Source organism: Pleurodeles waltl, chromosome 12 (genome assembly GCF_031143425.1).
Source record: "Pleurodeles waltl isolate 20211129_DDA chromosome 12, aPleWal1.hap1.20221129, whole genome shotgun sequence".
Lineage (NCBI taxonomy): Eukaryota > Metazoa > Chordata > Amphibia > Caudata > Salamandridae > Pleurodeles > Pleurodeles waltl.
The window spans coordinates 686,764,625-686,782,475 of NC_090451.1; the positions used below are offsets into that span (position 1 = coordinate 686,764,625).

A 17,851-nucleotide genomic window follows, 5' to 3' on the forward strand; every position below is an offset into this window, starting at 1 on the left:
CCTCCACCTCCCACCCCCCCCTTTCCTCCACCACCACCCCCTCGCCCCCCCATTTCCCTCCACCTCCACCTCCCCTCCCCCTCTTTCCCTCCACCTCCCTCCCCCCCCCTTTTCCTCACCCTCCCTCCCCCCTTTTCCTCCACCTCCCCTCCCCCCCCCCCTTTCCCTCCACCTCCCTCCCCCCCTTTTCCTCCACCTCCCCTCCCCCCCCCTTTTCCTCCACCTCCCCTCACCCCTCTTTCCTCCACCTCCCTCCCCCCCCTTTTTCCTCCACCCTCCCTCCCCCCCCCTTTTCTCCACCTCCCCTCCCCCCCCTTTTCCTCCACCTCCCTCCCCCCCCTTTTCCTCACCTCCCCTCTCCCCCCTTTTCCTCCACCTCCCCTCCCTCCCCCCCTTTTCCTCCACCTCCCTCCCCCCCCTTTTCCTCCACCTCCCTCCCCCCCCCTTTTCCCTCCACCTCCCTCCCCCCCCTTTTCCTCCCACCTCCCCTCCCCCCCCCCTTTTCCCTCCACCTCCCTCCCCCCCCTTTTCCTCACCTCCCTCCCCCTCCTCCCCCCCTTTTCCTCCACCACTCCCTCCCCCCACCCCTTTTCCCTCCCCACACTCCCTCACCCAATACCCACCCCTATTTACCATACTCTCCTTTTCTCCTACATCTGTCCTAGGGTTGATTATCTGATGCAGGAGGCGTGAGGCAGCGCCGCAGCAGCCTCAGTATTTTTTATCACAAATCCAGGACAGGCTGACACACCTCACGTATCATAAACAACTAGAGTAATGTAAGAGTAAGAAAGGGGAGATGAATGGGAGTATTGAGAGAGAGAATCAAGGCTGTGACATTCGGATTACGTTTTAAGTGAACCCCATGCAACAATGCAGTAGGTCAGGCGCCTGTAGTCTGGATAGTGTAGACTTAGGGTTTGTGACAATGAGACTTGAAGTGTAAGACAGCAGTGTATGGGTAAAGAGGAGACTTAAAACCCCTGATCTGCGCAGATGAGCTGCCACTACCGCCCTCACTTTGGTGAACATCCGAGGGGTGCTGGTAAGGTCAAAGGGGAGCATGGAAAACTGAAAATGCTTGTGGCCTACTGTGATACATAAGTAGCGCTCTGTGGGCCGGGAGGACAGGAATATTCAAATATGCGTCCTGCAAGTCTAACGCTACCATCCAGTCTCCTAGATCCAGGGCAGGTAGAACTTGAGCTAGAGTGAGCATTTTGAACTTCTCCTTCCTGAGAAAGAGAGTGAGGGACTGGAGGTCTAGGATACAGCAAAGGACCTTGTCCTTTTTGGGCACCAGAAAGTAGCAGAAAAACAACCCAAACTATTTCTGGCACAGGGACCCTCTCTATAACTCCCTTGGCCAAGACAACCATAACCTCCTCACGAAGAAGTGCCAGATGGCCCTCCATCATCCGATCGTAGAATAGTGGCATGGATGGAGAGGTAGTCTCGAATGAGAGAGAGTAGCCCCTTCAGACTATTTGCAAAAACCCACCTGCCTGACATAATGGATTGCCAGTGGGGCAGGTGATGTCAATCCTGTCTCTGACTGGGCCCTGATGGGGAAGTGTCAGACTAGAAAGGTTGGGAGGCTGCAGAGGCAGGGGTGGTAGACTGGGCAGCCGCTGGCCCCCTAATCCATGAAGACGTTAGATCCCCTGTGCCCGGCCACACAGAGGCTGGGAATCATGCATGGCACAATGGCTGGAGGGAAAGGGATGTGGTTGGGTGCCCCTTCCGTAGCCACAAAAGGGACGGAAAGCAGGTGCAGCTGCGAGGCTCAAGGACCTGGTCGTAGCCTGTGACTCCTTAAAGCGCTCGAGCGACGAGTCTGCTTTGTCTCCGAAAAGACGGATGCCATCAAAGGGCATGTCCATTAGGTTGGATTGGACATCCCCCGAAAAGCCAGATGTCCTCAACCAAGCATGGTGCCGCATGGTGCCTCATGGCCACCGTCAAAGCAACTTGAACTTGGCTGCGTCTCTCATCAGCCACAGCTTGAGAGACAATGGCCTGGGCCTCCTCCGAAACCTGTGCAATTGTGTCCCATAAAGTATGGGTGTAACAGGCCAAAGGCGCAAGGTGTTTAAGGATAGCACTGCCATACTGGAGGAAGAAAACAATCTTTTCCTAAGCAGATCAAGTCTCCCTTATCCGGAGGTGCGGAAGGGAATGCGCCTGGCGATGTAGAGGTCTGGATAACCAAGCTCTCAGGGGTTAGATGTTGCGGCAGGAACACTAGGTCATTAGGCGCTGGTCTATGGCGGCAGGCAATTGTCCTATTAACAGGAGCCACTGTGCTGGGTTTGGACAAAGTCTCCAGCAGGACATCAGTGAGGGCTTCATTAAAGGGCTAAGAAAATTCAGAAGAGGAAGCCCCAGGCTTAAGCACCTCAGTCAGGAGATTAGTCCTGACGGCCACTGAAGGTAGCTTGAGGCCCAGCATATCGGCTCCTCTCACCACCATGGAATAGGACGCTCTCTCCTCCATAGCCACGGTAGAGGGAGAACGCATGCCAGTGGCAGGTGAAGTGTCCAGACCACTAGCTTCACCCAGGTCTGCAACCCAGGTCTGCAGCCCAGGCCATAGGAATACCAAGCTCATACTCTAAAAGGCCAACAACTTCTTCTAACTCACACCGTATCCCAAACCATACGAGTAAGGGTCTTGATACGACCTAGGGAACCAGATCCCCACCGAAGTTGAAATCAGCATGTCCAGCTCCGTGTTGGAGTTGGCAATGAGAATGGGATTGATGCAGACCATAGGCACGGGTGGCGTCAAGAGCGTCAATGTCGGAACGGTCATCGGGGAAGGACAAGGTGGCACGACCAATGCTGGTTTGGATCCAGAAACGGATGCCTGGGTTCCCTCCGGGGCTGAGGCTGGAGGGCCAGTGTGGAACCCGAGGGTGCCCTTGCCGATCCATTGGCGCTCCAGCACGGTCAGACTACACAAAGATGAGGCCCATGGCCACGTAGAACTCACGTAATTGGGCAGGGGTAGCTCTGCATCCTGAAAACATGGGATGCGCAAATCGACCTAGAAGTAGGCTCAGAGGACAGAGGCCTAAAGCAAAAACACTTAATTTCCCGAATCGCACGGGCCTATCAACAGGGAGAAGATGAATAATGCTTGCTCTTCTTCAACTTCTTCTTATGCTTACCGAAACGTCCAGAGGACTTGGAGTGAGACGACAAAGAGTGGTGGCTCCGTGACCAGCCTACGGACCTTCTTCTCGACCAAGAACGAGAGCTGAGCGCTGGGCTGCAAGTAGCTTTAGGGACCACTCCCTCAAAGCTTTTGGATTCATAACCCTGCACTCGGAGCACAACTTTGGTTCGTGGTAGCACTCCAAACACAAAAAACACGAGGTGCGAATCTGTCACGGACATTATCTGATGAAAGGAGTCGCAAGGCTTGAATCCGGTCTTCTATGACATTTTGACGCACACAGTGTCAAGAAAAGGCTTAGAAAAAAGTCAAAAAGTCCAGTAAAAAAATGTAGGGTTACTCTTCTTCGGATCTGCGTGAAGGCTGGCGCATAAAGAAAAGAAATGACGTCAGTGCTTCAGGGTGGCACCTATACAGGTCCTGCAACATCATATCCGACATGCATGACAGTGACAACCGAGCCGACCAATGCCATCTAATGACGCGTAGGGGTACTACTCGTGAAAAATCTTTGGATCCAGACTGACGCCTAGGGGAAATTCTATGGTAAGGAATATGCAACTAGAAGTCTGTATCAGATACACCAGTTTTGAGTCCCAGATGTCTATTTGAAATTCATAAACGTGAGAATGTAAATGAAGAGTCAATGACGGAGAACACTTACCGCTGAAAAAACAAGTAGTGTGTACTGTAGAAATACGCGATGTACAGCTGGTATGTCCTTTACCTCAGGTTTGAGAAGGGTATCTCACAGCTATTGCTAGAGTATAAACTTTCTAACAAACACACAAAGCCATTGTTTCAAGATTCCATCTTTATGTAAAAGCTATCTAAAAAGGTACTCAGTCACCCAGATTCGCAAATAATTTAATGCACTTTGTACAAAAGCAGCCAACATACTTCAAAAAGGAAATGTTTTTTTAAAAAGTGTTAAACAATCATTATCGGAGGAGAGGTTAACCAGCCTTTGACAGTAATTCGGAGGAAGAAGACAGCAGAGTATGAGGGGCAAGGGTGCAGTATGAAATACACATGAATCTAATCCTGATAAATTTTGAATATGATTGCAATTATAGGGCATAACACAAAAGGGTAAAACCACCATTTTTGGAGGGCACTAGTGCACACGGATGCTGTAAATCTGTTGGTAAAATGTATGCTATGCACTCTTCAATCCAATCTGCAAAGTAAAAAGAAAGCAGCACATACAGCCCTCCAATAACACTGACAATAACAGGGCACTGTAAGAAACATGAGACCCTGAGCTCTACTGGGAAAGACAGCCTAGTTGCCCGAGAAAGGAATAGAGCTGTTCAGATGTTGCATCTGGTTGTTTGAGACTAGAGTAAAGAACATGACACTAGAGTTCAGCCATAATCACAATCCACCCCTCATAATGCCATCCCAAAAAATCCCTCTGGTTCACCCACTGCTCAGGAGGTGTGCGGTCATTTGTCTTTTGTACTTTTTGAACAGTTTCGCCAAATGCATGGATGTCCTGACATATCAAGCAACTGAGCCAGCTGCATGCAAAGGTTAATGCACAGGATCACCCAGCTGCCTCTTTACCTTTAATACCAAAGCAACACTCAAGGCCAGAGACTCAAAAGCAACCAATAAGCTGGGTGTAGTGAATGCACAGAGTGCAATTGTTTCTGCAAATAAACGAGGGACACAAACGTTCTCCAAACATCAACTGTCCTTTACCAAAGGCTATGAGTCTGGGCACAGAGAAAGGCTTGATCTGGTACTGGCCAGGAAGGCAGGCAGATGAAGACACCATGATTTCACAAAGCGATTCTAACTACTCGGTCTTCTGATCCTAGCACGGGGCATCGGCGTCTAAAAGTAAATACCAAAGCCTTGCCTGCAGTGGGTATGAAATGGGTCAGTGGTTTGTTGAATGGGCAACAACCCTGCAGGTTCCTCTGCTCCCAGCCAGTGTTAGAGGCACAACCTATAGTCCATGTCTCCTTTCCTTTCCTTCTGCCACTTTTACCCTTCCTGATTTGCCTTTCTAGTTTACTGCTCTGCCATCTGGGTCCCGCTGCTGGCTTCAGTGCCACTTCCATGCCCTAATCTGTGGCAGCCTGCGTAGTGTGGCTGCCAAGGAGTGCTGTATCTGCAGGACAGTGAGGGGCTGTTTGTAGACCTCTGTAGATGGGCAGAGGTGCTGCATCAATGTACAATCTTAGAGGACTTCAATGGAACTGTGCCAATGCAATGTGGTACTTAGTAAACATGCAGCTGATAAAAAGTCAAGTCTTTCTTTATATCAGGGTTCTTGCATCAATTATTGCCCAGATGACCACAAGGTTCCCACCAGTTAACCTGTTACAGTGGGAGACATTGCCATTACACACTTGGCTGAGTGATTCTGAAAATTGAATGTCAATTGTGACTTTGCTCTGAGCTGACACTGTCCATTAAGATTGAGAGGCATAAACCACTCTGTGGTAAAATACCCGAGGCACACACAGAAGACAACAGGCAGCACTAATAAGCAACCCAGGTACAAACATTCCTAAAACAGTGGGCAATAGGAATAGACAATCTGTTAAAGACCATGGTTGGCCAGTCATTATCTTTAGACCAGTGGAGGTGAGATTGACAGGTTGCACACGAGGATAAAAGTTGAAGACCTTTTTTAATTGTATCCACCTGATTTTAAAGATTAATTCCTTGAGGCGCTCTAAATACTGATGACTGAAGGAGAGCTGGGAAATAAAGAAAAGAGTGCTACTGAAATCAAAAATATCAAATCAAACATCAACATTACAGTCCTCCTACGTAAGACTGATTCTGATCAGACGTACTTAACCACTGCATTATTCCCTTCACACTAGGTTGTTATAATAATTTTTGCACTTGTCTTTCTAACCAGTTTGTAAAAACAGTGAAGTCTTCCACAATACTCAATTAAAAGATAGATCCAGACGCTACGGAAGTTAAAAACCGGACACTTCTCTGGAGCCTGGAAAGAAGCACAGTGTAGAGCCTCATGGCCCTCAAGCAAGAGTCTACATTCGAGAGTGAGCTAGACAGGAAGACAACATGCTTTATAGATCAATCCTCCAAATACAAGAGAGGAAAAGTGATTCATTACTGGTTTCCGTGGAGGGCTGTGAAGAGGACCAGCGGTGCTTCAGAGGTCATACAGAGGCACTGATGGGACTCCATGTGCTCTGGACTAGATGAGATCACAGCTACGCGACTTATTAAAGCCCTGGTCCATTAGACGGTTCAGAGCTCCGGGTGGCATAAGCCTCAATGTACCAGGGACCTGCAGCAAGTAGATCAAACTAGGGAGGGCAGATAAAAGGGAGTGGGGCTTCAATGCAAGGGCCAAATTAGGGAACCGGAGTGCAATACGTCGCAGCTCGTTCACAGATGCAAGCTGTGTTTGTAATAAAACATGCTTATCCTTACTCGTAGTGACCACAACAATTGAGGCAGGAATAGAGATTTTTTAAAAAGCATGGCCCTCTGCCTCATCCATCATGATCATGGGCCACTGAGGCATGAATGGAAACATCTTTGTGAGAAAACTTGTTTGTCCTGCTCCTAGATATTGACCACGGTTACTCACGCATGAATGGATGCATTCCCGTAAGAAAACTTGTTTGTCCTTCCCCTCCACAATGACCACATCCACTGAGGCTTGAAGACATCCTTGTAAGGAAGCATGCTCAGTTTTCCAGACACAAGTCAATGATCCAACGACAATGTTCCTCCCGTTAACATCAATGCTGCATTTCGGTACCTTCTGCCTTCAGCGTGACCTTCCCAAACCAGGCTGACCTATCCAAATCTTGAAGATATCTGTGTGCCAAATTGTGTAGCTCGAGAGTCACAGTATTTTTCATGGCCATTCATTACTAAGATGCTTCTCACTGTTGCCCCCCTCCTTTTCTTTCTGCCACCCCCTTTTCCAGTGTCCAGATCTGTTAGGGGTCCACGAAAGAGACCATTATATACCGTGTGCCACTTGTGGTTGGAAGGCCCTCGTGATAGTGAGTCAGGCGGCCCGGGTGCATTATGGACCAACCTTTTCTGGGTGATTCCACGTTACAGTCGTACCGGAGGAAACGGCACCCACCACCCTGCAAAACAAATTACATAAATAAATCACATCCCAATTATAAATCACAATAATGTCACACCAAGCAGTAAGAAAACTGGACCCACAATTTTATCTGAACTTATTACTGCAACTAATTTCCTGAGTTTTGCATGTTAAGTGAATTTGGGGTGATCACATGGATTAACACTGCAGCACACTAAACCGGTCCAAAATCTAAACATGTCCATGAATTCATTCCCAGACGATGCTCTACCGCAACACATTTTTAATTGAAGAAAGTGTATGAAGGCACCCACAACATGCTAGGAATATGGTCATCAGATTCAACAGTAATTCCTTTATTAGGTTTTCAAATTCTTCTGTAAAGTAACAATTTCTGAAATTTGGTCATTAAATTTATATCCCCTTTTGCCAACATGTTGTTCCTGAATCTTGACTTTGCACCTACAGGCTGTCGAACAATGAGACTGCTTAGAATCTTATCAAGGGTATAATGTCTTTGAAGCGCTTTTCCATGTTCTTGAAATGTTCCCTTGTGTGATTACCTATGTTTTATGGCCTTGAAACAACGATTGTGAGAATCGTGAAAAACATGCTGGGCGAACTGCTAAATTCTGGATATACATTTGATTACTTTTTTTTACATTTTGTAATTGCAAATAAACTGGAAACTTAATAAAGGAAACCCTATTGAATTTCAGTACAGTACAGATTCATAGTAAGAACTGTGCGCTACCACGCCCTTACTCTCATTGACAGTAGTACACAAAGGAGTAGAGATAAGATGGTGAGCACTGGGACAAATTCCTGTAATTACTTCACCTCTCCCATGACAAGCGTTTCTCAAGGAGTTAAGCTATGGACTGACTGCTCACTGTTGAGACTTCCTCAGATTTTATCGATGCCATTCTACAAATATACAAATTGCCAATCTGGGAAGAATCACCATTGTAGGAAAGTGCCCCCTTTGGCATGGTTACCCCACCACATTTTGCCTGATATTGATGCTGACTTGACTGAGTGTGTGCTGGGATCTGGCTAACCAGGCCCCAGCATCAGTGTTTATTTCCCCCTGAACTGTACCACTGTTTCCACCTTTGGCACACAGCTAAATCCCTAGTAAAAGGTACCAGTGGTGCCAAGGGCTCTGTGGCCAGGGAGGGTCCCTAAAGGGTGCAGCATGTATTATGCCACCCTAAGGGACCCCTCACCAAACACATGCACACTGCCATTACAGCTTGTGTGTGCTGGTGTGGAGATAAGGGAAAGACGACATGGCATCCCTCTCTGGGTGCCATGCCCACCAACCACTGCCTGTGGCATAGGAACATCACCCCTCTAGCAGGCCTTACAGCCCTAAAGGAGGGTGCACTATACCACAGGTGAGGGCTGAGCTGCATATGTCCCTACAGCGTATAAGTCCATTCTTCGACATTGTAAGTGCAGTATGGCCATATTAAGTACATGGCCTGGGAGTTTGTCATTATGAACTCCACAGCTCCATAATGGCTTCACTGAAGACTGGGAAGTTTGGTATCAAACTTCTCAGCACAATAAACAAACACTGATGCCAGTGGTGAATTATTGTAAAATGCACACAGAGGACAACTTAGAGATCCCCCCTGTATTTTACCCAACCCTCTAGTGTAGCGCTGACCGGTCTGTGCCAGCCTGCAACAAACAGACACGTTTCTGACCCTACGGGGTGAGTGCCTTTGTGCTCGCTGGGGTCAGGAACAAAGCCTGTGCTGGATGGAGGTGCTTCACACCTCCCCCCCCGCAGGAACTGCAACACTTGGCGGTGAACCTCAAAGGCTTAGGCCTCCTGTTACAGTGCCTCAGTGACCAGTCCAGGGACCTTCCTTTCGACCAACAACAGGAGCCCAGACGCCCCCCTCTACTACTACCAGAGGAGAGTGACCAAAAGGGATAGGAATGTGCCCCCCTCCCCAAAGAGAGTGGGCATAGGAAGGGTGTAGCCACCCTCAGGGACAGTAGCCATTGGCTACTGCCCCGTGTAACACCCCTAAATCTAGTATTTAGGGGCACCCCTGAACCTTGCTCTTCAGATTACTGGCGACCTCAAGAAGACGACGAAGGACTGAAGAGTCGACCCCAGCAGTAAAGACTCCAGACGACAACTGACTTGGCCCAAGCCCTACTGGTCTGTCTGCAGCTTCAAGACTCCTGCTACAAAAAGGCGACGCATCCTGCAGGACCAGCAACATCTACAAACCACCCCAGAGGATGGCCTGGCCAGTAGAGGACAAAGAACTCCTGAGGACAGCGGCTCTTTCCACAAGAAACAAACAAGGACTCCAGAATTGCCCCGGATCCGCAAGCCCTGCCCACTCTGCACCTGAAGCCCACAGCCCGAGTCCAGGTGTCCCACCAGACCAGAGCAGGTCCCCAGGCGATTCCGACCTTGAGTCCACCCTGGGATGACCCCTCCTGGCCAACACAATGACACTTGCAGCCTGAACCTGGAGGAGCCCCGTGACCACGACCAGATCCGACCAAGATTCCAGACACCCAAAGTTACCCCTGCAACTGCAGCCCCCAAGCCTTAGGGAACTAGACCTACGGTCCAGCAACATCCAGCAGGTGCCTCTCCTACTTGTCCAGCCTTTGTTTTCTGCAACCGATCCAGTATGCAGTATCTTTGTGACCCCCAGGGTTCCCCCATTGAAAAGCATTGGGCAGTCAACACTGTTTGCACCCTGCACCCGGCCGCCCCTGTGCCGCTGAGGGTGTGTGTTTGGTGCTGACCTGTGGCACCCACGATGCTCATCTAAACCCCCCCAGGTCTGTGTCCTGAAGGTCAGGTACTTACCTGCAACCTGTTTCTTTCTGATTGCCCCCAGTCCTCATAGGATTCCATTGAAAACCCAACAGCAACTTTGATTTCTGCACCTGGCTGGCCCTGTGTTGCTGGTGGTGCACTTTTGGGGTCAGCTTGAACTTTGACCAGTGGACATACAAACCCCCAAAGACTGGGATTGTAAGTCACGTGCCCACCTGTTAACTATGCTAACACTTTTCCTCCCCTAGGACTGCATTGGTTCCTATGAGAAATTGCACTGTCTACTTTTGAAATTGAAAAGTGTTACTTGCTTGTAAACTGTTTTATCTGCAAATCCTAAATAAAGTACATTTGATATATAACATTGATAGAATCTTCCAACTGTACTTACCTGCAACAAATATCCTTTTGGTTCTAGAAATAAAGTAACCAAATATATTTTTGCTATATAAAAATATTGGCCTAGAGTTAGTCGTTTAGTGTGTGCCTTATTTCTCGACTGTGTGTGTACAACAAATGCTTTGCACTACGCTGATAAGACTAACTGCTCGACCACACTACCACAAAAGAGAGCATTAGTGTTATCTACTTTACCCTCTGTTAAGCCTCTGGGGATCCACTGGACTCTGTGTACACTAAACCTCATTTTGGTATATTATATACCAAGCCAGCTTCCTACAACCATAACCAGACTCTATAAACTTTCACACTAAGTCAGGCTGATGTGTGCGCCACTCTGAATGCAAAATAATTTGCTTAAAATATTGTTCTTAGACCACACCCATTGTACTGATTGTGCATCAGACAAAAGACTAACTTGATGAATGCACAGAGTACAAGGGGCATTTGTGTGATGAATCCCACATAACCACCACTGACTATCTCCAAGTGTTCATATTGTACACCCTTTCAAATTTGATTGTATCGAAGAAATCTACTCAAGGGGCAGGGCCCTGTATCCAATGAACATTAAAGAGTCACTCATTAGCTTTTAGTCCGGTAAGTGCTCTAATCAGCAAATATGGAATCAGGACACTGGCTGTCTATCTCAGTTAAAATATAGAATAGCCAGAAAGGTGATCCTTTTTGCATTCACTTGGGTTCTCCACCAAGGAATGGACCAGAGTCTACATTTCTAAGAAGGTCTGACATAATGGTTCTACAAAGAACTCACGCAAAAAAACAAAGCCATTTCTATTAGAGGCCAACCAAAATGTATCAGACCATGAAAAGAAAGGGAAAATAAGAAAAAGATATCAACAATTTACCAAAAAAGACTAAGAAGGGATACAAAGAACACATTGGCATCTTCATGAATAGCAGGTTTAAGTGTCCTCCTATCACAGCTGAGAAATATACTAGAACAGAACTGAGGAATTATTGGAAAAGAATTATGGTCAGCTTTCAAGTTAGAGTATGAATGAAATGGCTAGGACCTAATACAGTTCAAAGCCTAAAAGGTTTACACTGTTGGAGAGTGGGTGTTAAGTAGCTATATTGGACTTAAAACAGCACTTGGCCTAGAGGGCCTGTATAAATCAGTTGTTTTCCTGAAGTGACCATTAACGATTCAGAGCATGAACATCATTTTAACTTAAGAGCATAAATCCGTAGCTGTGGTCAATGATGGTTAAGATGGAGAGATAAAGAGGAATGTTTTAATTGTGTCTAGATTTAAATTTGTGATACATGTCTCACTTTCTGAGTTGTCTTGTCTTCAGATAATGTACTGGTACCTTTTATAATCATTTTAGCCATGTTTGTGATGTATTAAAAGAAACTAATAATGTGGTGATTTTATGAGTCCAAGTCAAAATTGAAACACAATAATGGAACTGAACATTTGATGGAACTGAAAATAACTGTCTGACACTTGGAGCACTGCAAGACTAAAAGGTTTATGGGGAGCTCCGTTAAGCCTAAAACCAGGGAATTATCAAACCAGGCGCAAATGTTACTTAGATGTAAGCATCCTGTGCGTAGCATGTAGTGCTGTAGTTTAAATCTACAATTTGTAAAGTGCTGCAAATCAACCGTGAGGGATCTCAAGGCGCTGATCAGGCACGGGGAGATCAAATGATTTGCCCAGAATCACAGGATATTAAGCCGATGCTGAGACTCGAACCTAGTTCACCCAGCTCCGAAGTCAGCATCCTTTCCCTTTGCATACTTTGCATACCCCTGCCATCTAGAGTTGGGTTTTGACTCTTGCAAGTTGGTTTTGTTCGAAGGTGTCTTTCGAGTCACAAGGTATGAGGAGACTCCTCTTTAGACTGGTATAGTGCAAGGGCACAGACTCCATGTTAGATTTTTTTTTCTCCCGGCGGGTGAGAGTAGGAGGGACTGGTTGAAAGAGTACAGTGCACATGTGCTTTGTTAATGGTTTGTGTACAGGAACATTCGACCTGCATCCAAATGTGCAAGCTGTGAGGAGGCATGAGTGTGCATTTCAATCTACAGCACTACATGCTACAAACAGATGCTTTCTGGGTAACATTTTTCATTTGTAGCATTTGTTGCAGTAGATACACGTGCTCTGCTTAGACTGTGAAGCAGTCCCTTCCAATAATTGGTGGTTAGCGTGTTGAAGGGGCAGATGCCTGGAATACTGTCCTTAAGACTGTTTGGTCAACTAGAGCTTGCTGTCTAGCAAGAATATCCACACAGTAGTGTTTCAGTAAATATGTGCAGGGTGGGTCACTTAGCAGCTTTGCAGATCTCAGCTAGTGGAATGTTCTCAGGGAAGGCCATAGTAGCAGCCTTGTTGCATGGTTTGGCTTTTCGATAGCAAGTGTGAATGCACTTCACGATCTGTGCTGCAATTCCTGCTTTTGAAATAGACTGACCTTTCTGGGAGTTGCTAAAGGCTATAGATACCTTGTCTGACTTGCAAAAAGGTTTAATTCTGTCAAAGTAGTACAGGAGAGCCTGCTTGACATTTAAAGTATAAAGAGCTCTTTCTGCGACGGTTTCTGGATTTGGGGAAAAGGCTAAAAGTTTTATAATTTGGTTAAGGTGAAAAGGAGAAATCACCTTAGGCAAAAACCTAGGGCTCGTATTTATAACTGCCCTGTCATTGCGAACCTGAACGTAATTCTTCTGTAGCTGGTGTGCTTGCAATTCATTAATGTGCCTGACAGTAGTTATTGTGGCTAAGTGTGCTACTTTCCAGGACAGATACTGAAAAGAGCAGGAATGAATGGAGGGGCTCAAAATGGGGCCCCTGGAGTCTAGTGAGGACTACATTGTGAATCCTCTTAGGGGCTTGAGGCAGCCTTGGGGTGGGTGACTCTTAAGATGTTCCATAAAAGCTTTAACGACTGGTATGCAGAAACTGGAAGAATATTCTCTGTTCTGCCTGCAAGTGGCTATCTGTTCTGCCTATAAGTGGTTATGTCTGCTATGTGGAGTCGAATGGAGGTGTATGCGAGCCCATTATGTTTTAGATGAAGGAGGTAGTAAATAAAGAGTAAATAAACTACCGGTTTTAGGGGTACCAGGAGTTTTGAGATACAGTAATTAACAAAATCTTTTCTGCCTGGATACAAACCATGCTTGTGTAGTCAGCCTGAGGGCTCCCTTTATGACGTCTCCTGAGGGAGGCATAGGTATCCAAACTCTAGGACCTCAGGCACCAAATTGCTATGTTGAGCTGTCTATGGTCTGGATGACCGATCAGTCCTTGATTCCTGGTGAGGTCTGTCCTGTTGGTAAGCTTCTTGTGGAACATGATCGACATTTCGAGCAGAGCTAAGTACCAGTGCTGTCTGGCCCAAATGGGGCCTACGAGGACAAGTGTTTGGGATGATTGCCCTGTGTTGTGCACCACTGGTGGAAGAAGCGGGAGAGGTGGAAAAGGGTCTGCCGCTCATCCATAGTGCATTGCCATGGCCTGAGGATGTCAAGTTTGGGCATTTTGCATTTTTGGAAGTAGTGAAGAGGTTCACGAGAGAAGTCCCCCAGCGACAGAAGTAAATGTGGAGAGCTACAGGATTGAGTTCCTATTTGTGGACTTGTTGGTGAGGCCTGTTGAGCAGGTCCTGCTAGTTCATTGTCCACCCCCAGGAGATACTCCACCATCAGGTGAATGCAATGGCAAAGTGCCCAATACCAAATAGTTTAAGATAGAAGAGAGTGGTGAAGTAAGTAGGTTAGGCCTTACTTTTGTAGGTAGTATGTCTGTCATGTTGGGGTACCTTTTGGCCTCGGGAATCTTCATCCGGTTCTGTCGCGGTCAGGGGAGTCCTCTGGATTTAGGCTGCAGGTGTAGCCGTGGTTAACTGGCGGGGTCAACCCAGGGTAGGCACTTGCTCAGAACCGCCTGGGGACCACTCTAGTCAGTAGGGCCACCTGGACTCACGCCGTGGGCGTCAGGTGCAGAGTGGGCAGACTCGCGGATCCAGGGCAATTCTGGATTCCTTAGATGGGGTTTCTTCTTGGATAGGGCCGCTGTCCACTAGAGTTCTTGTTCCTCAGTAATGCAGGCAGTCCTCTGGAGGCTTTTGAGAGGTCGCTGGACCCACAGGATGCGTTGTTTTCTTTTGCAGGGGCTTTTGAAGCTGGAGACAGGCCGGTTGGGCTGGGGCCAAGTCAGTTTGAGTCTTCCGCCTTCTCTGCTGGGGTTTCAGCTTAGCAGTCCTTCTTCTTTCTTCTTATGCGGTCACCAGGAATCTGACAAGCTAGGTTCAGGGGAGACCTTCAATCCTGGATTTAGGGGCATTTCAGGGGTCAGAGGGCAGTAGCCAATGGCTACTGCCCTACCCTTCCTGTGCCCACTCCCTTTGGGGAGAGGGGAACATTCCTAACCCTATTGGTCACTGACCTCAAAACCAAAATAGAGGATTCTGCAGGGAGGGAGTCACTTCAGCTCTGGACATCTCAGGAGTGGTCCCAGCTGGAGTGGTCACTCCCCGCTCTTTTTCTGCCAGACTTGCCACCATAAGTGGGGCCTTGTCTAGGGCGGGGGGGTGGGCATCTCCACTAGCTGGAGTGCCCTGGGGCACTGTAGCAGGAGGCCTGATCCTTTGAGACTCATCGCCAGGTGTTACAGTTCCTGCAGGGGGAGAAGTGAAGCACCACCACCCAGAGTAGGCTTTTGTTTCTGGCTACCAAGAGCAAAAAAGGCTCTCATCCCATGTGGTCATAAACTCATCTGGAAGTGGCAGGCTGGCACAGACTGGTCAGACCTGCACTAGCAGTTTGGCTAACATGCATGGGGCATCTATGGGTGCATTTCTCAATAAATCCAATACTGGCATCAGTGTGGGTTTATTGTGCTAAGGAATTTGATACCAAACTTCCCAGTGTTCAGTTGAGCCATCATGGAGCTCTGGAGTTCGTAATGACAAACTCCCAGACCATATACTCAATATGGCCACACTGTACTTACAATGTCTAAGAATGGACATAGACACTGTAGGGGCATATTGCTCATGCAACTATGCCCTCACCTGTGGTATAGTGCACCCTGCCTTAGGGCTGTAAGGCCTGCTAGAGGGGTGACTTACCTATGCCACAGGCAGTGGATGGTGGGCATGGCACCCTGAGAGGAGTCCATGTCGATTTAGTCTTTTTCTCCCCACCAACACACACAAGCTGCCACAGCAGTGTGCATATGCTTGGTGAGAGGTCCCCTAGGGTGGCATAATACATGCTGCATCCCTTGGGGACATTCCCTGGCCACAGGGCCCTTGGTGCCATGGGTAGCTTTTACAAGGGACTTAACTGTGTGCCAGAGGTGTGCCAATGGGCACTTTCCTACAGATGTCTACTGGGGAAGTAACATTTTCCGTTCAATGGCATGTGTAGCTGTAGATACACATGCTTTGCATAGACTGTAAAGCAGTCCCCTTCAAACAAGTGGTGGCTAGCCTGTAGGAGTTGGAGTAGCTTGAGAAAGTGTCTAAAGGACTGCTTGACCAACATTTGCCTGTTGACGAGCTAGAACATCTACACAATAGTGTTTAGTAAATGTGTGTGGTGTAGACCAAGTAGCAGCTTCACAAATATCTGCTATTGGAATGTTTGCTAAAAAGGCCATAGAAGCACCTTTTTTCCTGGTAGAGTGTGCTTTAGGAGTCATTGGTAGTTGCCTTTTAGCTTTAAGATAACAAGTTTGAATACACTTGACTGTCGATCTAGCTAATCCATTCATTGAAACTGGATTACCTTTGTGAGGCATTGAAAAAGCTACAAAAAGTTGTTTTGATTTTCTAAAACGTTTTGTCCTGTCAAACAGAAGAGCTCTTTTAACATCCAGTGTATGGAGAGCTTTTTCTCCAAGTGAGTCTGGCTGTGGGAAAAAGACCGGCAACTCCACTCCTTGATTAATGTGAAATGGTGAAAGTACTTTAGGTAGGAATTTAGGGTTTGTCCTAAGAACTCTTCTTAGTGAAGTTACAGCTACCAAAAAAGCAACATTCCATGAAAGAAATTGCAAAGAGCAGGAATGCATCAGTTCAAATGGTGGACCCATACGTCTAGTAAGTACAATGTTAAGGTTTCAGACCGAAGCTGGAGGAACTCTAGATGGAATAACTCTTTTAAGCCCTTCCTTAAATGACTTAATAACAGGAATTCTAAACAAAGAAATATGTTGTCTGTTTTGGAGATAAGCATCTATCGTTGCTAAGTGAAGTCTAATAGAAAAGTATGCCTAATTTCCTTTTGTAAATGTAGCAAGTAAAACGCAATGTCTTGTACTGAGGCTTTAAGTGGATCAACATTTTTAGGTGGACAGTAATATACAAAATGTTTCTATGTAGCAGCATAACACTGTCTAGTTGTAGGTCTGCATGCTTCTTTAAGAATGTCCATACATTCAGAAGGAAGTTGTAAATACCCAAACTCTATGGCTTCAGGAGCCATATCGCAAGATTGAGTTTTTTGGGGTTTGGATGTCTGATTTGACCTCTCTTTTGAGTCAAAAGGTCTGGTCTGTTGGGAAGTTTGTGATGTGAAATCACAGACAGATCCAGCAGTGTTGTGTACCAAGGCTGACGTGCCCATGTGGGGGCTACAAGAATATGTTCAGGGATGTTTGTTTCAATTTGCGTACTAGAAATAGAATGAGTGGGAGAGGTGGCGAAGCGCGAGCAGATATCCCTGACCAATTCATCCACAGAACATTGCCCTTTGACTGAGCGAGTGGGTATCTGGATGTGGCAATTTGAGTTTTCTACGGTGGCAAAGAGATCTACTTCTGGTGTTACCCATAGGTGACAGTATTGGTGAAGTACTTATGGGTGAATTTACCATTTGTGGTCTAGTTGCTGCATCCTGGTTAATAGGTCCGGTAACTGATTGTCCATTCTTGGGAGATATTCTGCCAGTAATTGAATGTGGTTGTGACTCACCCACTTCCAAATTGTCTGAGCTAGAAGGGACAATTGAGATGAATGTGCCCTGCCCCCATTTTTGCAGATAATATATTGTTGTCATATTGTCTGTACGGACTAACACCACTTTGTGTGAGATCTGTGTAAGGAATGCTTTTGAGTTCTAGAAAGACTGCTAGCAATAATTGATATGATAAGTCTGATGAATGGAATCCCATTTCCCTTGTATGGTCAGGTTGTTGAGGTGAGCTACCCAACCCATCTGTGATGCATCTGTTGTGAGAGTGATCTGAGGCACGGGGTCCTGAAAGGGCCGCCTTTTTGAAAGGTTGGTGTGATTCCACCATTGCAGAGAGCAGTAAGTCTGGTGGTCCAAGAACACTAGATCCGGAAGATGACCCTGTGACTGAGACCAGTGACAAGAAAGGCACGGCTGCAGTGGACGC

General features: G+C 47.0%; 1 protein-coding gene across 1 annotated transcript in view; it reads right to left on the reverse strand.

Moving 5' to 3' along the window:
- Positions 1-4,032: 4,032 nt before the first annotated feature.
- PLOD3 (procollagen-lysine,2-oxoglutarate 5-dioxygenase 3) overlaps positions 4,033-17,851 on the reverse strand; it is a 179,745-nt gene continuing 165,926 nt past the window's right edge. Inside the window, exon 19 of the mRNA XM_069218723.1 lies at positions 4,033-7,284. Within this exon, the coding sequence (XP_069074824.1) occupies positions 7,129-7,284 (156 nt within the window). The 3' untranslated portion in view covers positions 4,033-7,128. The remainder of the gene's footprint in view (positions 7,285-17,851) is intronic.